Source organism: Syngnathus leptorhynchus, chromosome 17 (assembly GCF_054491065.1).
Source record: "Syngnathus leptorhynchus isolate UIUO chromosome 17, UIUO_Slep, whole genome shotgun sequence".
NCBI lineage: Eukaryota > Metazoa > Chordata > Actinopteri > Syngnathiformes > Syngnathidae > Syngnathus > Syngnathus leptorhynchus.
This window is the reverse complement of record NC_141211.1, coordinates 8,208,451-8,233,555: the sequence shown is the minus strand read 5'-3', so window position 1 is coordinate 8,233,555 and position 25,105 is coordinate 8,208,451. Positions and strand designations below refer to the sequence as shown.

The 25,105-nt window shown below is 41.3% G+C and overlaps 1 protein-coding gene across 1 annotated transcript in view; it reads right to left on the bottom strand.

Moving 5' to 3' along the window:
* The window catches only part of LOC147043609 (roundabout homolog 2-like), a gene marked incomplete at its 5' end in the record, with an annotated part of 44,604 nt that extends 19,841 nt beyond the window's left edge, over window positions 1–24,763 (bottom strand). The window contains 4 exons of the mRNA XM_085936625.1: window positions 898–1,036; window positions 1,177–1,297; window positions 1,402–1,559; window positions 24,406–24,763. Coding sequence (XP_085792751.1) covers window positions 898–1,036; window positions 1,177–1,297; window positions 1,402–1,559; window positions 24,406–24,763 — 776 coding nt within the window. The remainder of the gene's footprint in view (window positions 1–897; window positions 1,037–1,176; window positions 1,298–1,401; window positions 1,560–24,405) is intronic.
* Between the last annotated feature and the right edge of the window lie 342 nt (window positions 24,764–25,105).

Sequence of the window (25,105 nt, the reverse complement as noted above, 5' to 3'; positions counted from 1 at the left end):
ATAGAAGACAAGTCAGGCAGAGAAATGGCACAAGGGGTGAGAAAAGTCAGATGTGAAAGAGCGTGCAGAGGGGGGGGGGTATCAATGTGGGGGCGGGGTCATTCCGGAGTTGGGCGAGGACCGGATTCACAGAACATCTCTGACCCAGATACACATTTCCCATGAGGACGACGGGTTCGGGAAAAGAATAAAAAAAAAAGTGGTAGGGTGGACGAGAAACAGGACGTTTCTTCAGTCAAAGGGCACAAAAAAAAAAAAAAGCCCCTGGTGCTGATCATAGTCTGCGTCGTGGATTGATTAGATCAGTGATGGATTGGAACATCCCTTTTTGACGACCACAACAAATGTGGAGAAGTCACATGAGTTCAAACTGTTGAAGTGGTTAACTAGTGCCAGAAAATGGCAATTCAAATATTTTATAATATGGATACTGCGGTTGAAACATTGCACACCTAGACAAATGGCTTCCAAACTTTGAGCAGTAAAGATCTGGCTGGCTGTATTAGTGAGACAACGTTTGCTTCATATAGAAACAAATCCTTGTGGGCCGGGTATCGGATTACTTTAGATGAAACAAGGGCCAATATAACGTCGGCTCTGGCCGGACCAAAATGAGCCTTATGTGCAACATCAAAAGAACAGTGCTGCTTGGAGAGTTTGAAGCAATCAAACGCTCCGCTGTGAGGACAGCCGTTCACAAAGCAAATAATGAGATTCTCTGTGGCTAATAAATGATTTCTGCTGCACTGATGAAAGTCCACGAGTAACATGTCAAATTGCTTCTTGAGGGACTCATTAGCTTCGCTTCAGCACCTCCACGTCATCACTTTTACCACATTGATGTGCACACAAGCCTTCATTAAACGAGTGCAACACACACTCACGCATTGGCCTCACCTGCCCCGGGGAATATCCACGTCTTCCTTTTTCCAGCGCAGAGTTGGAGGTGGGTCACCGTGGACCTGACATCTGAACTCCACACTCTCATCCACTAAGACCACCTGGTTCACAGGCCGCTGCACAAACACCGGTCTCTCTGGGTGTAGACATATAAAGGGAGGCTAAATTTACTTGTAAGACGGTGATAAATACTGAATGGGATGGTAAGCAGTGGATATGTACCTTAGAAAGTCACGCTTTATTGCTTTTGAAAACTTTATATCCCAGAGTTCTTACCAAACACGGAGAGTTGAGCCTTTTCACTCTCTCGCTCGCCGACCATGTTGAGGGCCACACACACATAAATTCCTACGTCAATCTTTTGAGTGTTGGAGATAGTCAGTTTTCCTCCACGAACCTGGGGGGGAAAAAAAGCATAGAAACTATAGATACTGTTTGAGTATTTGAATTTCCATTTACATTTTTTTTTACCATTTCATTGTTAACACACAATCAACTCACTGTGATCCTTTCATCTTTAAGATCAAGACGAGCCTTGTCTTTCTTCCAGTAGGTGGTGGGCTCAGGATGCCCACGTGGTGGTTGACATTCCAGGGTGGCCGTCTCCCCAACAGCCACCACCACATCCTGCGGGTTCTGTCGGAAGTCATCCCGTAACACTAAAATACAAAAGAGGACACCAAAAAAAATCACTCATATATGAAGCTATATTATCATTTGAATCAGCCATTGGTAGGAAATGTAAGTCATTTGAGGTGGTCATGAATGGTTGAACATGGATTTAGTCTCAGTCTCAGTGACCAATAAAACAACCATTTTTTGTTTTGTTAGTTGCCTTTTTGAAAAATATTAGCTAATGAGGTCACAACAACAAAGGTGCTAAGTTGTCCAGCCCAGTATTGACTGTTTTCAACCAGAATATGACAAGTGGATATCAAGTGTGCTATAAGCATGACCATTCACAACCGTTTTTAGTGTTCTTCTCCATTTTTATTTTTTGTTTGGGTGGAAGCCTATAGTTATTCCCTTATAGCTGTAACTGTAGGCACGGGAGATGCACAGCCTAGCAGAATTAACACGACAACAAACGTATAAGGAAGAGATACCCAGAGTGCAAGAAGAATGCAAAAAGAGCAAGGGAGAAAGGGAGTTGAGAGGAGCAAGTGGGAAATTGAGCATTAATAATTCAAACGCTACATCTCTAAAGCCCTACAACGAGTGTCCTACCATAGATAAATGCCACTATATCCCACAAACTATCTTTAAAAAAAAACAAAAAAAACAATCCTCTTTGGAGTGTGAAGGAGTTATCGGTTTCATTTTAGAGTCTGAGCAAGTACAAGCACTTTTGTGTAATTGTAGCGGTAAACAGAATATGAATATGTAGTGAGTCCATTCTTGTTTCTTAAGGAATACATGACATACATTTGTTTTTTCTTGATGCTAATGTATAGGGATTTGTTGGTAAAATTGTTTTCAAATGCGTCCTCGGCAGATCTCGCTATCCGCATGTCACATCACACTTGGGAAATATTCTTAAAGACATGCCGCGTCAGTATTTGAATATAAGGACCCATCTTAATTAACATTACCAGCAAAAAATAGTACTTTTTCTAAGCTGTGACATATTCAGTTCAGCAGAATTCTATTTATGAGCATTTTCAATTGTATGCCTCTGTTCTACAAACAGTTCTGCACTTTATTTGGTGCACTCAAAGAAATCTAGTCTTCAAGAATTGTCAACTTAACAGCCACACCGGTGCGTTTAGAGAAGCATCGCTGAATGTGCTGCTCAGTTACATGCTTGAAATCTTCCCAATTCTGTCAAAGCTGTTACCCTAAATATAATTTGCAAAGATAATTCTGCAGAGTGGCTACATGGATGTTTGTACTATTGAATTATTATCCCCAAAAAATCATTTGGCTCCTGTGAAGAAGTATTTCCACTTCTATTTAATAGCTTCTGACATGCTGTTTTCAGGATGAACCGAACAGCGCTTTGGTTTGTATTAAGTGTTGCGTTGTAGCAATCACAATGCCAGATTGCAATATGCTAATGTGACAATTGTGAATCTGATAAATAGAAGCCATCAAACAGCTATATCTACATACAATGACATTGAACCGGTGGCATCATCAAAATATATCATAAATTAATATAATTTCGATTTATAGTTTTATATTTTAACGGAACGCTAAATGTATGGGAGAGTTGGGATCAAAGGTCATATTTCCGTCAGCACTGGCGCAATTTCAAGAAATTACCCTCACTTTGCGAGGATCACACTCTGTCACCTACCTCCTATTTTGATTGATGATGTACACACGATTTCATGTTTTAATAAATGAGAAGTGAGGGACTGATATAATGTAATTTCTTGGTCATCAGCTATGGTGAATTAAAAAGGGTGTGGGGTGGGGGCATTGTAGTGATAGCAGTCTATGTTTTGAAAACGATGCTCATGGCAGTGAGATAGTAGTCAGAATGTGATTTGATTATTCGTTTTTTTATCGGTCGTTATTTGCTATGGTGAAAGAATACAAGTGTGTACAGTAGCGCACTTTCTCAAATTCCTTTTATTTGAGGAAAAAAAATATGAGAAAGGGGTGCTTAATGAGGTGCTCGCTGTGTGTACAAACCGAGGCACATGAGCCGTGAGGTGGGGGGTTGCGTTCCAATCTATTGAGCCCCACTCCAGGAAGCACTGATGTGTAGGTTGCTGCCGGGTGGTAATTTCAGACTGTGGGGAGCATGCAAGAATGCTTGTCTGATTGTCCTGTGGTCAATTATTCAAGAGAGCCCATTGGCAGCCTCAGTTGCCTTTTAATTGGCGAAATTGGTGGGCAAAACCATGACAAATAAGCATCACCATGCATGTGCCGGGGATTGGGGTACAGTTTCCTCCGTATCGTCTTCTGAATTCATATTCCCTGAATAAGCATTATTGATGTTCCGTGAGGTCTCAACTTTACATGTTGATGCAAGCTTGAAAGCTCTTGAGATGATCATCATAAATCATATACAGTAAGTTGACGCTGCTTTAAAAACATGTTGACAACCTACCCAGACGTTGCATTTACCAGACGGTGCATTTGTACAATTAATGCTAGGTGTATCCATTAGCTCGCTTGCTTGTATTGACAATCAGTCAAAGTTGTTGTTGTGGATATTACATCATGTCTCTTAAGAGAGAAAACAATATGGTTTTAAACCTAAAGCCATATTCTTAGGATTTTAGAAGTAAACAATCGTGTAATCATGGTTCAAAAAGTATCTGAAAGAGCTACAGCAGTAATTGCCTGCAAGGGGGAAAATGGTGGCAAGCAAAATTAACCCTAACACCCTCAAAAAAGGTGAGAAGAGACACAAGGTGTTGTCGCCTTCAGAGGTCAAGATTGAAATAGATTTTTGTATCCCATAACTCAAGTTCTTTTTTGGCCACAATAGGCCATGAAAGGTTAATCAAATATTAAAAGTATTGTATTATAATGTATGATAGTTTAATTTAAAGCTAAACCTTTTTTACATGAACAAAATGTAATATTTTTTTCCATGCAACTTCCTGTCAACTATTCTGGGTGGATGTTCTTTTGTCCTTTGTCTGCATTCTGTTGATGTCCTTGCTTTGTTGTTGTGTCTCTGTCCATCCCATTGCGCAACTGTGAATCATGTACACAAGACGGACCGAGTCCCGTTTTCTACCGTTTCCACCTTTAAACCTCCTCATGCGCACCGGGCTAACAAATCATTTTATGCACCTGTAAAGAGAGGGATTTCTTTTTTAGCAAGGGGGGGGGGGGCAACAGTGCTTATTAATTAAAAGAATACCGCAGTGACTTCCCAACATAAAATGCTAAATAGCCATGTGTTGAAAAACAGATGGTTATGGGTGAAAGATGTACAACCCAATTAATTTATAAACCCTATGCAGGAATTCCTTACCCAAGCACGTTCACGTGTGACTGACTGTGTGTGTGTGTGTGTGCGTTTGTTGATGTGCAAGAAGGAAGGTGGGTGGTCCAGTACAGGAATACTGCTTCAACGCTCCCAGCCCAGCCCAGCCCATCCCAACCCCAACTGTGTTGTTCTGGTACGGCAACACAGCAAAGGCAGAAAGAAACAGAATAATGTATGAGTGGAGAGGAAAGATGAAGACACCTTGTGAGTTGCCGCATATAACAGATGGCTGCATTTCAATTTGGGGATCTCGTGCAAAGAATTGATATGCAGTGTGCAAACAAAGCCAGCAGGTTTAAAAAGCAATAACGTTTTTTGTTTTGTTTTTGTTTTTAAGTCAATAGACAATGTATGCATTTGATTTCAGGTATGTGACGATCCGGTCGCACGAAACACATTAGAGTAGTTGAGAGATTTCATATGACAGGAGTACATTGAAGTTTGCTGAAGATTTGTTTTTTAACACGATAGCCTGTAGGGGTGTGTCACTTTCTCAACTGGAGTCAAGGCTGTCCCATATCTGTCACAAGCAGAAAACACACACTGATGCAAACACACACACATGCACAAGCAAATAAAAACAGCTGCCCTGTTCTTATCGCAAACTTTGCTGATGACCACAACAAATCATCCCAGCTCAGGAAGTCGGAACAAAAAGAGAGACAGTTGTGCCAACACAATCGGGGGAGTAGCAGATATCTGGACTTTTGTTATTTATTTATTTGAATACATAAACAACTTAACATCCGTGTGCCCTAAAAAAGTCATCAGCAATCAGTCAGGACGGTGATGCGCCGGGATATGAGGAGCGTTTACTCAACGTCCCCCGAAGGCTACAAATCCAGCAGATGTACATCACCTCATCCAATATCATTCTGCATTCAACAACAGCATCTTACACAAGATAGGGGCAATCAAGAAGTCACAAAGCCTGGCCTCGTGGGGAAAAAAATATTCTGCTGATAATGAAGGTTAAAACTAATATTTATCTCACAGAATCGGATATCTATAACTGTCCTACATTTTTTAATCCAGTAAAATAAAACCGGAATGTCCAGTGGCGGAAGGGGATAAGACATCCTCGAATTTGTAAGCAAGTAGCACCGCTTGCTTTTGCTTTTTGGGCTCATTAGTGTCAAACTCAATTAGCATCAACAAAATAGACGAGGTGAAAAGATGGTGAGTCGCTCTCGTCATCAGTTAAAAGCAATTTTATTTCTACAGACCATCATTACAGTCAAATATTCCATTTGTGGCTCACCCAAAGACAAGAAACATTATTTTGTTGTCTTAAGTAAAATTAAAACACAATCATTAGTTTCAGTTCAGTGCCACATAGAGCACAATGAGTCATTTCCCCATCATTTCCATATTTGAATGTGGATTTACACTTTAGGCGAGAACACAACACATCTCGTATGCATTCTTTGGCCTTTGCATGTGAAGCCACCACCAAGGGTTAACAATAAACGATTCACCATTGTCATGTTTAATTAACTTTCATTCTCCTGTCATGTAATGAAAATGGGAGTTGTGGATGGTATAGGACCAAGGTTCTCCCGCTCCCCTCCTCCCTCATCTTCATCCTCACATCTCTCGCTCTCCATCCCTCCAGTTACTGTAACAGCGTTTCCCTCGGACCACATTTCCACATCTATAATTAATTACTCCTGTCTCCATGTATTTTTTCAAGAGAGCACATTCCGCTGCTTCCAAGACTGTGTAAATTTGCTTATGTCTGCCTCGCGGACTATCTCATCAAGTTACACCTGCAAATGTGAACGCACGCGTCCGCACGCCATTATGCAAAGGTCACGCTTTTGCATTCAAGAATGCTAAACTCAACCTAATAAAGTTCCATCCTGCTAATCTAACTGTTTGAGATGAATATGATGCATATATTCTCTAGAGTTCATAAATAAAAGCGCAAGTCGAGTCTGTGAGACAAAGGAAAATCATCGACCCTCACAGCAATATTGTACAACATAGGCTGGGGAAGGAGTGAGTCAGAGATGAGAATTTAGCCTTTTATCTGCCTTATTTCACTGAAGAAGTGGTCACCCGCGGGAGAAAGTGCTGTCTTACAAGCAGTCGTCTTCTCCAAACCAAATTATGTATGCTGCTCTGTTCCATAGTCATCTTCGTCGTCATCACTTTGTAATTGAACACGGCTTTTAAAGAACGCTACCTCTCACACAACCTGAAGGTTTGAAATGCCGTAATTACGTTTTTACTTGTCTTACACTCAATGTAAGTCTGAATATGTTTCATGTGAACGGCAATATCACATTTTATCTTTTGTCTTAATTATAGTTCAGTAAAAAAGAATTCACCCATGAGATGATCTGTGCATCTGCATCATCCAGCATGATCAAACACATTCCATGATGGCCACCAGAGATTGTGGCACCGAGCTCTGTTTGCACAACATCCTAGCTTTCCATGGAAACATGCAGATGGGCCACACTATTTACATAGTGCAACGCTATAGAGATGAATTCATTTCAATAAATGGAACGGTTTAATTCACACTGCTGCAAAACTTGAAATGTGGTATTGCAACATTTCTACATGATCTAACGAATCTAAACATTCCCTTGGTGTGATCTTCTGAGCTCAATGAGTGTCAGAGGATATATGTCAGTATCTCACTACTCGTCCCATGCACTCGCCAGCTAACAGCACCAATGAGCAGCTTAGGAGATGATTCACTCCAAATCTCTGTTAATCACATCCGTGCACAGCCCCTCTGCTAGGCACAAGACCACCCAACAGACTCATATCGAGACGGAAAAGGAGCAGCATTGGTTTGACCTTCTCTCCCACACCTTCCCAGGATGTCTTTCAAAGTCTTCAATTTCATAAAGCATCCAAACATCTAGAAGACGAAAAGCCAGTGCGGCTGTCAAATTGCGCTCTGTGACATTTGTGTTGACAGACAGGTATGAAAAATGTGTTCAACCTTTCTTAGATGGACCATCATGGGGTGATGAGGTTCCACTGTGTGATCGTGTAAACACTCACTCAACGTTTTCCAATTCAGACAGCCAGGCTCATGAACAAAGAAATGACTAAACTTGTTCCCCTGCATCCAGCTATCCGACAACCTGGGGGGAAAAAATAAGACCGAGTCCAATCGAGTTGAATAAAAAGTAACATGATATAGTAGTTCATTATTTGCAAAGAAAGCGGTGTGCAAGTCAACAAAATAACTGTAAATACTGACACGGCTAATCTCAGCCCAGCTGTTAGTGTGAGGTCCTTTAATCCTGGTCCAGATCTGTGATGTGCTCATTGTTGGCTTGGGGACAGATGAGCAACAGCCACCAGTCTGCCAATTGGGCTAAAAAGCCAGCAGACTGCTCCTGTGCCCATTTTTTTCCCCCAGCATAATAAGCTTTGGGTCTGCGGAGCCTGACGCGCAGCCTCAATTATTTTGCTTTTAGATATCGCCAAAACACCGTATGTACGGTATTTATATCATCGGAGCTGGTTTGCTCCATTCTTCCTCAATTAACAATGTTCCAAAAACATGTAAATGTTTGCTGCTATGCACAGTTTCAATTTCAGCGAAAAATCGTTCACTGCCTAAATGATCAGTATCAGTTGATTTACCAAGCAAGCGTCAACACATTTCATCAAAATCAAATCATTTTTCTGATGTTCCACAGCGTGTCAATATGAGCTCTGACTGACATGAAATAAAGTATAGTGCACCCAGGGAGGTCTCTTCAAGCGATGTAATAAGTCCTTTGAATCACTGTCAAAATTGACGGTGACATACTGCAGCCAGTCTTGTCGTCTGATCTGCATGCAACTCCGCGTGCCAAACCCGATTGTCTGTGGACAGACGAACAAGCAGGCGAAAGAGACGAGACAACATCTGTGTCACGTTTCTGCGAGAGGAAAGGTCAGTAGTGTAAGACATGCAACGGATGACTGAAAGATGCAAGCCAGCCATATTCTCTAGATAACAGGCGTAAGGAGACTGACAAAGCTCATTTTAATCTTGTGGATGAGAATAATCAAACTGCAACCCCATATGGAACACAACAAAATATCCGGCGAATCTTCCCCTAGTTCCTAAATATTCAGTGTCATTTCTAATTTGTCTGAAATCATGTCAACGGACAGTTTAAAAGGGAAAACACGATCAATACAGGTTTGGATATTATTAATGAGGCTCTATTCAGCCTTTTCATCTGAAAGAGTATGTTTGTTTTGCTGCACCAATTACTGGCTTGAAGAGGCGCTTGATGGAAGCACCATTAAATCCAGTATTTGAAGAAACCGAAAACCGCCACGCGTTTTTTCTCAGGGGAATGTAATTGACGAGGGCAATGGATCACCACACCCACTGGAGCATGTTGTCTCTTGCAAAAAGTATTATTTGGCTGATCCTACATGACTGGTGTTTTTCAAATGTTCTGCCTGGCTATCAAAAAGACACAGAAGTCACTCTAAGGTTAGCGAGGCTCTTAACAGCTTGAAGGTGTAAATGTGTTTGACTGTGTTGTCCATGTGGCACCATCAAGACCAGGTCATCAGTGTATCCTGCCTCCAAAGATTTCCACAGTGCAGCAGAAAAACACGGGGAGCAAAGGAAAAACCCAATGACTCGTATTCCGTGGTGCTGCCAAAAGTGATTACTCGAGAACTAAATGTCCTTAATCCTTACCCGAACTCTCTTGGTGTTATATGCTGAATCAAATGCTTTTAAATGTAAGTTTTATTCTGCCATTTCTGCTGCTAAAACCTTAATGATGAGTGAAACCCCTGCTTTTAAAAGACAATGGCCAGTCATTTAGTGTGGGTATTAAAAGCACACCTTATAATCTTGCTTTAAGATAAGGGCACATCTCCATCAGTTGAGAAAACTGACTCACCAAGATATATCTCTTACATGTTTTGTTTTTCCAACCCAAGAAACATATTTTTCCCCTTTGGATTCCTTGGAGGATTTTCTTCCCCCTTGATGAGTTGGTCTTCATACTGAGAAGTCAGAATAATAGCCAAGCAAACAGGATGGCACGTGTTTCGTTATCATTTAATTGATCAGAAGAATGACGCTTAATAATGAATTGTTTCAGAGCAAAGACATAAATTACAGAGCGCAGCATGTAGTGGCAACTTTATTAGGCAGGTCTCCAGATTGTATCAGTAGGAAGTGTTCATTATCAAGTGCCTGGCAATCACGTTTCAACTCTATTGTATTCATAAGAAATGAAAACCCACCTTGAACTCTTTTAACTCATTAATTAGCAATACGCCCAGTGGTCTCATTATTGCTAAATATGTTAAAAGTAAGAATATATTAATAGGGTGGGAATAGGTGATATTGAGGTAGATGTGGTGTGGAGTTTATTCTGGACCCGAGTTGGATTCTTTCAGGCTCAGTGCTTGTGCTGTTTGCAACTGCATGGCTGAGTTGAGCTGCAGTGCAACTGGCTGTGGCTCACTCTCAAAGCCTCCACCCACAGAGACTTCCACAACTGTCACATGCCACTGAAGCATTGTGAACCGCACACACACGTACACCCACCCACACATGCACACACTAACAGTGAAGCCATTTTCATTAAAAGAACCACTGGCACACTCGGCCCAGCTGGTCCCCGAGTTGACACTGAAACCGCACATCTGGTGTCACTGCTCTGTTAGAGGGAAGCCATCTGCTTGGAACGACTGAGGGAACAGAGAAGGAGAGTCCAACGAGTTTGAGGAGACAAAGCAAACAAGGTCTTCGGCTCGTCAATACTGTAGCATTTGAAACACGCGGATAAAAAATGAATCTGTTTGTCGGATGTACTTTATGTACTTTATACTTTGCACGCATTAGTCCTCTTCCGAGTAAGAGGATTAGATGTCAGAGTCAGGTTGGCTCTTGCATCATTTGGAGTTAATGGCAATGAACAGAGAGCATGCTAAATGATTCCCACTCTCAGCAAAACACACTTCTTCCTAACACAAATGATAGTTCTGCATTGAAATGGCATCCGCTAGTAGTTTCATGTTCAACTTGCTGTAAATACAAAATTGTATTCGGGTGCACCAGTCTCTCTCGATTAATGACATGCACATATGGAATCCATGCGATGCTATAATTAACCCTTGGGAGCCTGGTTCATACATCACTGGAGACTACATGTATGCAGAGAGCTATAACATCTAGTATCTTACATCAACAGTGTCACAATGGTGTGCAATTAACAACCGCAAGCACGAAGCCAGCGCGTCGATACACAAGATCAAGCAAAGACAAAATCATCATTGTCAACCTGGCAAGAGTCCAAAGCGTGCTACTGTTGTGGTTTGGAACCAAATAGAATATGGCTACCTTATCTTCCCAGTTATATTATCAAGGGCACATTATGTTGTTGGCTGGGTTTTGTAATTGAGTCAAAATGTCAGTAAAGATTGCAAGAATTCAGCTACATAGCTATATAAGGCACGTACACACACCCAAGTGGCTCCTGCCTCCAGCGGCAAACTGAATCACGCTCTTATTAAACTTTGATCGGAATTCCAGCTAGGGCATTATCCACTTACAGTTATTAATGCCGTTCCCTAGGGGTCGGAGGGGGGGAGGGGGGAATTAGGGAATGAGGAAGGGACACACGCTGCTCAGACAGATGTTGTCCCATAAGCTTTATGACTTGCTTTTTTTGCATTCCATGCATGAATTCAATGCAAAGTTCAGTAATGAATGTGTGAGTGGGGGTGTATATTGTAATTATAATCCGCTGTGCCTTATATAGGGATGTTGAAGGGAACTTGAATAAAGTTTGACTTTATAACCTTATAACCCAGGGCGTCTGATCGTCTAATCGGTGTCTGAATATGGTTTTCTTTTTATTCCTCTTCTCTCCGTGTTTATTTAAACATGTAATAAAATAATAACAAATAAACATGCATTCTAATTTTTAGAGTGTAGGAACAATGGATTTGTGTGGTGAATGAATCTGATATCATTGAGTATTCTCATAGCTTTTTTCCCCACAGTACAGTGATGAGTTATACTCTTATTTTTGCTTTGACAATCCAATCTACAACTGTCATGGGCACAAGTAGAAAATAACTATTCGCATCAAGTGAGGAATAGCACATTCACTACAAAAGCATAAGTAAAAAAAGAATCCTTTAACTGACGTTTTTTTTTTAATCAACTCCAGCAGAAAAGTGGTTCATGCTGAGATATGATAACCCTGCACTACATGGAGAATGGCCCATGCACAATTACTACTAAAAGAGGGAGACAAAGAAGGAACATTTTCCATTTTACTTTTCCAATGTACTTAAACCTCAGCCTTGTTAATTAGAAATCCAAAGACGTTCCATCTTTGGCCACAGTTAATTAAAAATGTGGACACTTTTGCCATCCAATTATTACATGTGAAGTGTGGAAGGAAACATACGAGAGCACGAGTTAGAAAATAAGTGATTGGAAATTTCATGTTGTATGTACACTAATGGCAAGGCAATTACATGATCGCATGTGGATATCAGATTGAAGGAAGGCTTCACAATAGCCGTCAAAGCTCCCTTTCTCACGTTTTTTTCCCCTACATTTCATTGGTTTGTGTAAACGGTATTGATATTTAACCGGGAAGGGGAATGACGTCAACACTCAAATGTCTTCAGTTCAAAGGAAGTCCCAAGCTGCGATAAAGGAAACAGCAGAAAGTCGGGACCATGGTGCAAATATTAATACCTGACAATCAGTTCTCAAAAATGGTCTGATAATATTGTTTATGTCTTACCAGACGCTGGCACGGATGCTTCCATGCATCTATTTAACTGTTTACGGGAAGCTGACTATTGACCAACTACAATTTGTCATACAAGAATTGATGAAAACTGGAATATATCGGGTAAAATATACCCGGCACTAGTGATGGTGTTACTAATAGGGTTAAAAGATTGGATCCCGTATGGCATTTACAGTATATGACTTTCATTTTTAACTCTGCTGGGCTTAATTCAAACACAGTGTGCAACAAAATGTCCTTCCTTCCATTTCCAACAATGTTGTCATCCTCGCTAATCCTTATTAGTGCTTCCGATGACCACAACACCTGGGTGTAAATCGTCGGAGCAGCATGACTTTTCCTCCCGGCGATGATACGATAGCAAGGTCTGCTAGGACGACAAGGTGTAGCTTTTGATTGAAAGCCAGGACAGGTAGAAGGGGCAGGGGAAGAGCGAACACATGCAGGCAGGCGGTGGGGGAGGTGTGCTGCAAACAAGGTGGGATCTGACTTTGATGAGGAGACATGAAGAAGAGGAAAAGCTCAGGATTCAAGTTAAGCGGGTGTGCGAGGAGGTGATAAGGAAGCTGCAGCAGAGGCCTTGTGCACAAAAGCACGCACATATCCACCTTACATAAAAACAAACATACTCCAAGAAATACCAAACGCTGAAACCTCTATTCAAGCGTGACTGCGTTTAAATGGAATTGCCAACAAAAATGTCTCCTTGGACAATGTCTCTACTTACTGGCACATCATTGAGTATCCCTGTATGATTCTGCATTGGAACTAATTTGATCAAATTGAAAAGGAATGTAGCCACACAAAACACAAAACAAAAGCATTCGAATAAAAAATTTAACAAATCACTCAACATTCAAGTCTTTTGAGAAAACATGACAATGAAGGCTGTGACAAATGACGTCAACAACTAACAGCCGCAGACTGAAAGAATCCAGGAAACAAACCGACTAGACAATGAAGGACATCTGGACGAGGCACGAGTGGCCAGAGTTAGCTGACAAGGAACATGGGTGGTGACGAAAACCTGACACAGTAAAACATGACAACGTGAAACGAAACTAAATCTCGTCAAACTACAACACTCCTAAAATGTTTTAATCTAACTTGGTGCAATGTAAGTGGGATGAAAACCGTCATGATTGTAGGACTGTGTTTCATGTCATGTCCGCTGTGTCCATTTGAGCATACATACTGTGTAGAATCGAGTATGGTACACTCACATACATTAATGCGGGAGTTAAAGTGCCCGTGGGGAGTGCTTTGTGGCCTTGAGTGGTATGGAATCGTGAATAGTAATTTATGGTTAAGATATTTGTTTGGCTGGCTTATTTCAGAAGCCATTAGGATTAATTAAGTGTCGCTAAATGTGTTGCTACCAAGTTCACATTGCATTGTGATCATGTGCTTACTTTTTTTTTTCATTTAGGAACTGCTAATAGCCTAAGTGAATGAAGACAGGAGTGTTCTAATGGGTGTTGGATGTCAAGTGCAAATTTAGGAGAGCAAGACAGTGGAGTGAGTGGGAACATCTCTTAAAGTATTTAACGTAAGCATAATATTCACTTGCCAATATGGCTAATCAAAGACCGACAGGAAGGTGCAGCAAGTGAGATATTTGACACTTGAGAAACTTGGCTGGCAATAGTATGAAGTGAAACAAACATAGCCAAGCATGCTAAGCCAACTTCCATGTTGCCTCAGATTGAGTTTGTCAATCAAGGATTCATTGAACCAACCAACAGCAACAACAAAAAAGAGTAGGGTGTTTTTGGAATTATTTGGAGCACGCGTTTGTCCTTGTATGTCTGATTAAGATATCATCACAGTGATTGCCTGCCTCTTTTCTGCAAATTAGTGAGGACACAGATGTTTGTACATGATTGCAAGCGTATGTGGAATCCACATTGAAAAACTTGTACTACTGTAATTTTCTTTCCTACATGTGAAATCTGAATATCTCAGTGCATCAATTGCATGTACGATGTTCTTCAAAACTGTAAGGACCATATTTATGTTGAATGTCATTCTCAAATCAAATAAGATCATTGTGATAATTTTACAAAGCTTTAAGATCAGAGATTTATTTCTTAATATGTAAGCGAGAAACCTCATCTTTTTAAATGTCATGTCTGTCTGGTCAAATCAGTACATATCCGACCAATTTCATTCAAAGGTTAGCATGATTTTGTCATTCTACTTCAAATTCACTAAAATAACGAATAATTTTGCAAGTTAAATGACGTATACAACTCAAACAATGACTGATACGTCTTGATCCTTCTATCCAGACAAGAATATACATAATTTCTCTTTTTGGGTGTGTATCTCACGGAGGGATTAAATAAGTCATCAAATCGTGTAATAAAAAAAACAATAAATACTTGATGCAATTATAAATAACTCAGTAAAATGTGCAAAACAAGACAAGAAGAATATTCACATTTGATGTTGAAAATCATTCAGTGTGAGTGACTGCATGGGACCAAATTTGAAGCTGAGTCAACACAGAAGCTGGTTATCTGAGGCCAGCACACTCACAGAAAACTTACAGCATGAAATACATTTTTTCTACAGATTAGTTCTCTTTGGTGCCGCTTAATCCAGCTCTTTAGTCGGGCATACGTGTTTTGAATACACGTCACATTAATTCAATTACTATGTGCTGTGAATACGTCGTGGTGTCATCTTCAGTAAGCAAAAAGGAGGAGTCAAATATTCAGCAAGTTGGCACTTTGGTGTCCTGGCATAATGAAAATGGCTGTCAGGCTTTATTGAAATTGAATTTTAATGGGGGAGAACAACACACTTACCTAGATTAAGCCGTAGCTATTATATTGTAAACCTGTCTCATACAGGATTTCCCATCACAGTTTTTGTGGGGGCTCAGAAATATTAAGCATGCAGATGGGGGGAAATGATATCTTAAAATTATTGTAATTAATTGGAACTTTGTGAATCTGCGACACATATGCACAGAATGTAATTGAAGAAAAGAGAGCCTTTATTTAAAACATACTTTGATTTTATATATATATATATATATATATAAAATCTGTATCTCTAAATATCTAAATATATCTAATATATATATATATATATATATATATATATATATATGTATACACATGTCCAAATTTTGGTATGGTAAAATCAAAGTATGAATCAAAATCATGTGGCTTACTATACTTGCCGAGTTCTCCACAACAGCAACCACAAGCGGTCGACTGCATAGTTTACGATTCACTCCATTAGCTATCCCCGGGAGACTTGTTTCCAACAATTCCAGCACTGAGAGTGAAAGTGACACAACATGGCTGTAACCCATGACATTTGTGTGAGAACCAGATCGCAGTCATTGCCCAAGGCAAGACCAAAGGAACACAGATGACCGTAAATTGTTTTATCTGTTGGCTACCAAAGTGTCTTCCCCGGTGAACACTGGGATGCACTTAGGCAATATAAACGCCACAACCTGAGTTTCAGGGGCTTCACGATCCTCGTGACAACCCCCAACATCTGTCATGGGAAATGATGAGGTCTATGCTTGGCTCTACTTTATATGCGTCTTGCTGCATTCTGACAGAAAGCTGTCAGCTGTGAGGCTCGGGTGATTTTCCACTGGCAGCATCCATGGAGAAAATCCTGGTTGGATTCATTGCTGCTTGGCTTTTCTGATGTGTAAGAGTGCTGGAAACGGGCCTTGCAGGTTTAAGCAGATTAATTAGGGTGTAGCAAAGTTTGCAGGGGGGGAAAAAAATCTTTCTTCCATAGGTGGTGTATTCAACTGACACAGCTTTGCATACAGAGAGATGCTTGAATTATGCACGCTACCACCCGCACTTTAACCGCACCCGCACACACACATCGAGGAGACACCGCTGGAGGGCAAAAAGGCAGGCGTAACCCCACTCGTGCTCTCTCTCCAGCGTTAGTCAAATAATCATAGCCCCCGCGTCTCTCCCGGAATGTGTTGATTCTCACTCGTTTTTTACTGGGAGCAAATTTCCCCTTGTTTGCACATTTACAAGAAAAGAAAAGATTCTCCTTACGATAATTCCCCTCCCCTGTCACATGGTGTTACTTTAAATGCGGTGGCCTGTGAGGCAAATCCGGTGTAAGGAACAGTTCTTGTCATTAGCGAATGTTCAACCCAAAGCAACACTGAAATGGCTGCCTGACAAGCATGACGTACTCCACATGTACTATATTGGGCCTCAAAATAAGCACATGCAGAGTTAACGCTTAACCATTCCACAAACACTCATTATCTTCCCTCTCCACCGAGCGCATTGGCTGATATTGAAGAAAAGACAAGGGCAAAAAATAACCATCACCCCCCCCCCCCCTTCCGCCCCAAGTTCCTCATCACCATCATCATTTTCATCATTACACAAAATATGACCGAGAGCAGAATCCCACAATGCTGTGCAAATGTCGACGTGAGTTAGCGTCAAGAAGACACAAGAGATATGCATGCATCATCTGGCCAGGAGAACATCACTTGTGGGGAGACAGCCAGAGGCCCTAAGGAGAAGAGGTGGAAAGAAGGGGGGAGGAGGAGGTGGGGAAGAAAAGAACAGTAGCAGGGTTGGAAGGGTTGGGGATGCAGAACAACAGATGGGAATTGAGAAAGAACAAGGTGCACCATTAGGGGAGAAAGCAAGGGATGAAACAAGCTGGATGTTCACATGCAGGGGAAACGACACAAAGAAAGCAATCAGAGAAAATGGAGGCATAATATCCTCCTGCTCCATAATCTCTGCAGATTTAACCATAAAGCATAATCTCCACAGGTTTGACAATACAACATGTGGCCTAAATCTGAGCCAATTACAAAGTAGATGGTTTCGCTCGGCATGTGTACGGTCACTATTGATTTGGCTGTATGTTCGGCAGTACATTTAAGACTTGTGAGCTTTGGGCAGACATGTGGGGTCCCCATGCATGTAATAGCCCTGCACATTGCCTTTGATGCCCTTCACTGACCAGATTAAAGCCCGAATGACAAACGCACAGAGGCTGCAAACATCTGTTCTCCAGCACACGGTCCATTCCTCCACATGCTGAGCGGTGTTGGTCACTCCTCAGTCCTGGTCCCCAATGCGGAAAACATCTGCAGCCATAAACTAGTGCACATTAACTACTGGAGCATAACACCAAGCTATCCCACAAAACACCCGGGCGCCGTCCTCGACACGCAAAACACCGTGGCGTTATCAAGTGGTGTTGCATTCTTTCATTGTCAACATTTCAAAATCATTTTCTGTCTTCCTCTATTTTCAATAAATCCATAGCACTCTCATCGAACAGCTCATTAATTCAAATACAATTTTAACATTGATCTACAACAGTTAATTGCTACACTAAGATTAAAGTTACCCCCTTAGGCTAGTTTTTGTCCGTGTCAGTGATCAAACCCAATAGACATTCAAAAGGTCATTGGCAGCATTATAGATGGCCAATTAAAAGGGGTGAGGCGTCACTTAGTCTTGGTCTCTGAAACTTAAAGCCAATCAAATGTTATGTAGGACACTGTATGGGCGATATAGTCTGAGACAAAAAGTTTTGAGGCACAACATTTAAAAAAAATACACAGTTCGGCGATGGCCAAGTTTTTCCTCACAGTTGTAAACATTTGGGGACAATCTGAACACCTGAGATTGTGAGCGGCTAAATTCTACAAAATTCAGACTTGTACACTTTAAAATTTGTTGAAATTCTTTTTAAAAGACTAGAAGCTAGAAGTTACAACTGACCAGTTCCATTTTGTCTTCCATTTTTTTAGCTCCTCATTTGTAAGGATGCTTTTCAACTCGTGTCATGTTCTCGCTGCAGCTCCCCCTTTAAGTGCATGAGTGCTAAAATACGATGAATGGTCTTGACACTCTTTAAGGGTTTGCTCCCAAGCCTGTGCCTGGAGTATAAAGAGAGCCATGAAAATGTAAAAGGAGGAATCATGATACAAAAATAGCTGATAGAAAAAAAGTTTCCTCAGAGACTTAGGGGATGGGGGTGCAACAAATACAACTACATGGCATGTTATTGCGGAAAAGTATAAAGTGTTTTCAACCTCACGTTAGTTCACCACAGCCAGAATGAATTAAGCATAGCACGGCCACAGACACCAAGATGCATAAAGGGCTGTTAAGCCACAGCACTCTGAACAGTCACTGCTATAAAAGACCACCTACTAGGTCACTCTTGTCTTGAATAAAGGATGCATTTATGAAGCATCCAGGTAAAACACACCAGAAAACAGGTGCTTTAGTATATGGCCTTTGAAGAAAGATGCTGCATTCACTAGTTTCCATGAATTAATAAAGGTTCCCGATAGTTGTCCACTCACAGAGGTGCATATGCTGTTACGTTTGATGTTGACTTCTTATGAATCAAAAGATGCAATGGATGGAGGGGGGTGTTGACCTTTTAAAGGCAAACTGAGACATTTGGGATGAATGAATGGACAAGCGGAAGTCTGGAATGGGACACTTAGCGCTACTAACAGTGCTTTGGCCTAGATTATATTGGTTGTCGGATAGGGCACATGAATAATGAACTATGGAGACCCTCTGACTGGCTGAAGATGTTCCTTTTACCAATAAGGCAGACTGATCAGTCATTTAGGTTCCTACAGACATTCCTGAGGTACCTGGAGTATAACCTGCTCCATGACTGAGCTCATCACCCATATTACTTGTATAACAAATCATTGTTCCCATTTAATTTAAAACTCTCTAGCTCTCTTTTGGCAAACTCTCCTTCATTGCGTGGCTTTTTAGCCAGTGACGTGTTCCAAGCAGGTTGACATGAGTGCTCCGTGTCCTGCCTCCCAGCAGACAAAGACGGGTTTTAATATTCCCAAAGTCATTTTACATCTTTAACATCATCCCCATTGAACATCTTTATATTTTAATAACCGAATACATAATCAGGATAAAACACGACTTGATTCAAGTCGCTGGCAACAGAGTGCCACACGTTTTCCAGCAATGACGGCAGCAATGATTTATTGCCGTCGCAGTATCGTATGAAGGCTCACCGAGTTGTTCTAATGGAGTAGTTTAAGGCGCTGCCAAGTCATCTAAAATAGGATATGTAGTCATATTTCAAAATATAATGTTAGGATATTACATCGTTTAATTACACCTAGTAATGTAAAATGTATGGCATCATGTTTGTAGTCAGCAGTATGGAATATTCATTTCTTTAAAAAAGCCGCCCTGTAAACCGATTGTACAGATCAGCAATTCTGAAGAAAAAGTTTCTGTTTGCTAAGAAAACTTGGGATGATGTGGCGTTTATTTAATTGGTTGTCAGTGCATTTGAAGAACAATTGATGGCACGGCTAACAAGGCAGCTATTTCAGACAAAAACATTTTAGGTGGGAGTTGGAGAAAACGGGATGCAGCCCCTGACACTCAAGCCCCAGTTTGCAACGAGTCCGGGGGCAAAGGGGTGTTTTGCTGAAAAAGCTTGGTTCGTCTAGACTGCCTCGCTTATTGATCCGTGATCCGACCTTGTTGCGTGCAATTGGCTAACTATGCTTTGAATTGATCAATCAATGACTCTGTCTGTCAAATGGGTTTGTAATTGTGGCTTTTGTCTCATAAATGTAGAAAAAAAATAAACAAATCTACAAGGGCATGGAAAGGTCAGGTATTATGTGCTGTATGTAGATACTGCTCACTTTCAGCTGTGTGCGTGTGTGCCTCTGCGTGTGAATGTTGTTGTGTTTTTAGATGGACAGCATGGTTACGCTGAGACAATAAAAAAACAATTCTGGTGCTGGAGGGATCGCTCCATCTCTGTCACAAGTACATTACACTGTTTGACAGCCTGCTAGGTCTAATGCTGTTGCAAAAGCTGCACAAAATATAATAGAAACAGCCAAATTATTTTCTGCAATTTCTTTTGTCTGCAGAAACATGAAAAGCACACATATCGCTACCTTTTGTGTTGCATAATGAATTTACCTAACACTTGAAACAAGGCTTCAAGCGACAAAACATTTGGTATGCTTCTTCACATCCGGCATATGCTTTCATCCCCAACCAACTGTAAGAAAGTACACCTCAGCTCTTCAAGGTGTTTGCATGGTCCAGTTAACAACAGATGCTAGCCCTCAGCTAACTTACCATTTCTCATAACGTGCAGGCCTCCAAGGAGTACGCATGGTCCAGTTATCACCAGATGCTAGCCCCTTATCACACAGTCTTGAGCCAACAGAAAGAAAAGAAAAAGAAGGTTTGAGTCCTTCCTGACTGCCCAGGCAACAGTTATCTTGCTACACACTTGAGCGCAGACACATTATGATTTATATTCACCATCACAGCCTTAATATTTGCATGGTTGGAAAACTTTCCCGAGTGGAGAGCTTAGTAGGTTTCGTGCTATGTCTGCTGCTCATTCGACTCCAAATGCTTTGAAGTAAAAAATGCTTAAAGCAAAGCTGTTATTAATTACGATACCGTCTAGATGGCCCTTCACAAATAACACAAACATTACAATGAGTTCTTATCACAAAGCTGCATCAAACGTTTTGGTAGAAACTTCCATCCCAAGAGTTTATAAAATGGATGGTAAAGTCTGGTGGATACTGTAAGTACACAAGAGGACTGACTGTCTTTGACTGACAACAGATGGCACAATGTGGCCAACATATCTACTCACAGAAAACATTGACAATCTGCCTAGAAACACACAGAGCTGGCAGCCAGAACACTTTGGATTATTGCAACGGCTATGAGTGAAATCCCTGATGAAGGGCAACGTGCCACCTTCCAAAACACCAAAGACCAATTCCCAGCTCAAGCCCTTCTGAACTTTAAAGTAGCGTATAAAATTTCAGATAGCCACCAAAACGGTCTTTCATGGATTGACCACAATCTTATGTTTGCAATCCCCAACCGCCTTGAAGTCTGGCTTGACTATTGGAATCTAGACCAAACAGAAATACTTTGTAATCCACCGCCCACATGGTGTGTGCCAGCTCTAAAGCACAAATACTGCACGGAGGTGGGCCTAAATGATTCCATCCATGCGAGGCGTTTTGTGCGCGAACACCATTTCATGCCTGGGGAAAGCATGGCGTTGACTCTCAGATTATGCCAATTAGGCTAATGTTGTTTACTGCACAGTTCGCGGCACTGAACGACTCAAAGGAATGCTCAACGCTGAAGAGAACGCGGTGACAAGGAATCATAGCAAGAGAATGAGACGTGGCAGGGAAGACGCAACACAAGCAGAGGTCAAGGTCATTTATGACAAGCCTTAGCGCGTAAATTAGATGATGCCTGGAATACAACTTTTATTTCTCACATTGTACTGCAGCCTCCAATGTCTAGGTGTTGACACACATCTATTAAAACTACGGCAACAAAACTGACGGGCTTTACCATCCACTCATATCCGTCCAGATGAAAGATGACAATTAAATTCCCACATAGTCATCAGCAGATGCTTGAAAATTAATGTCCACTGGGGATGTGGGCACTCGGGCCTTTAACTGTCATGCGGGAGAAGAAGGTTTCACTCCACTTCTTCTCACAATATGTTCTTGGGAAAATAAACCTAACACTATAAATGTATTCATTAACACACGTTAGCCAAGCCTCATAAATGATTCATTAGGATATGCTACATAATTCCAGATTGTGTTAAAACAAACATGATTTGGATTTACATCCTGTAAATTTCATCCAATACTCAAAGCCCCTTTGCACTCTAAAACTAACATGCAAAATACTGGAAGCTTGTGTAGGCAGACAAGGCACGGTATGTGGTGATTAACTGATATTTTGAATTTCAAATGTGAATTAGCTTCAGAGCAGAACCAGGAAATCTCCACAAAATGTCTCAGCCATTACATAGCAGTCGTGCCTAGAGTTGGCTTCTATTCATTGAAGGGGATCAGAGGAGTAAAATCCTGATTCTCTGGCTTCTTTCTTTGGAAGATTATCCATTTTCTTCAAGTGCCATCCCATATTGCCATATGAAAAGGATGCACCGTTGAGTACAAAAACATTTACTGCATGCTAGACTCACATATATGTTGTAAAAAGGGAAATCTTAAGTAAGATATGATATCTTAAATTTAACCTAAAAGCTTATTTTGCTGTGTTATTTTTACTTGAAATAAAATTGTCAGGCAAGATCATTCTGCTTGTTTCAGGATATGTATTACTTGATTAGATTATTTGATCTTATAGTCTTGTCAATGAGTATTAAAAGCTAATTTCAAGTACTATGAGGCTTAAAACAAACACTTTCAACATTTTAAGATGACTGTCCAACAACAAAGAATCTAAAATGTGGTTTCATGTCGATTTTCTTTATTTTAAGATTTTAAATACATTACTTGTTTTAAGTTTAAAAATACAAATTTGTAGAATGCTGTAGATATGGGCCTAGTATTATTTTCTTATTTTTCAAAATCTGTCAAGTACTAAATCTTTCTTGTTCTGGTGGCAGATAATTTTGCTTGTATTAAAAATCATTTTCTCAGTTGAACATTTTTTTTTCTTCAAATTTTCAGTGGAATTTTTTCTGTGTACATTAACGATTGTGTGTGTGTGTGTATATGCGTGTGTGTTTATGTGTGTGTGTATGTTTGTGTGTAAGTGTGCGTGTGTGTGTATGTCTATGTGAGCATGCGTGCGTGTGCGAGTGTGTGTGTGCGTGTGTGTGTCCACGTGTGTGTGTGTGCGTGCGAGCCCCAACTAAAAGTCATGACAACATAAAGGTTGGACTTGTGTAGAGAAAAGTAAGACGTTTTTTCCAGCAATATTCCATTCATGCAATAGAAACTCAGTGTAAAAGCAGCTGTATGACTTCTTCTTTGCAGGAGCACAAATCAATCGTTCACCCTTTTTTGATGCAGGATTTTGCTCAATTATTTTTGTGGCTGGTTGGCAAACACACTGCATTTGATTGATGCACAATAGGTCTCACTGTTTTCTACCGTGACCTGTTAAGGGTGGCAGTAAGTTGCAACCCAGCTGACTGAGCAGCCTGGTTTCATCAGCAGTCACCGGCAGTGTCGTTAAATCACATTCTCAGTCAGGACAATGCTGGTTGAGTGGAATTTCCCGCTCCCACCTATTTCATTTCACTGTGAGATGAGAAATTGAGAGCAGGAGAAATAAGTGTGGGTGTTCATGTGTGCAAGCAAGTATCTGTGGTGTTTGTGTGTGCGCATCTGAGCGTGAGTGCATCTTGTTCATGGCAAGAAATCGGCTCAGTTTAGCACATAATGGAAATGTGAATAGCCCCAAGCCCCTCTCCCACACAGGGAGAGTGCTGGCTGCGAGCACGATGCATCTTTCCAAATCCAAATAGTGAAAGGGAGTTTGCCGGGTTAAAATCTAGGCTTCTTTTTCTCTCTCTCTCCTCCCCTGGAGCAATTCACAGCTTTGCCCATACATTACTCAAACAGGTCATCCAAACAGGTCTCACTTGCAGGGTGAAAGCATATTCACACACACAAACACATATGCACACGCATGCTGGGAACACATTCATATGCACTCACTCACTCACTTCTAGGTTCAGTGAATAGGTGACATTGCACATATTATGACAGATGAAATCTATGGAAGCCACAAAATGTTATGCTTAATTTAGTGTGAAATCTACCTTTTTAGATCAGACTGCCAACACATCCTCACGTTGTATGATTCTATTATACTGTCATTTATTTTCATGTTGCACTCTTGTCACACCGTGTTAGCCAGGTCATCACTAGTCCAGAAGCGTAAGTGGAAATCTCAGACTTACGCGCGACTTCGAGAGATGCGTTTCGGCTCACAGCCTCCCCCAGATAGTTGCGGGCAACGCACACGTAGCTGCCGTCGTCCGGCTTGCTCCTCCGCCCGTGGACAATGCGTAGGAAGAAGAGGGACCCCCTGGGCAGCAGCATGCGGTGCGAGCGAGGGTTGTCGCGGTCCGTCTCGACGGGCTCCCCGTCCTTGTACCATTCCACCGTAGGGGTTGGGCGGCCCTCTGCCTTGCAGTTGAGAGTGGCTGGTTCCCCCTTGGACACAATCAGGTCAGAGGGGTGCTCCACGATGCGGGGAGGGGCGTCTTCCTGGCGAAGACGGGACCCTTGAGGGCCAGGAGGAAGCGCAACACTCCGTTAGAAGTCATCCGAGTACGATAACAATGGTGTCACATCACTGTCAGGTCTTCCTTATTGATAACTTCAAACATCCAATCTAAATTCATTCCCGATGGAATTTGACTGTAAATCAATGTATACCAATTTGTACATGCAATTGCAGATGGAAGAAATGATCATTTGGGTCCTGTCCTCGAGAGCCAAATTAATTAGCATCGGGGTCTTTTTGGCTGCACAGTTTTCTCACACACAGGCTTTAATGTTTGCCATCACGTGCAGGAACTGAGAAGTCATTACGTCTCATTAACTTTTTCATTAACGGGCTCTATCAAACGCTGGCATCATCAAAGATGTTGTCAC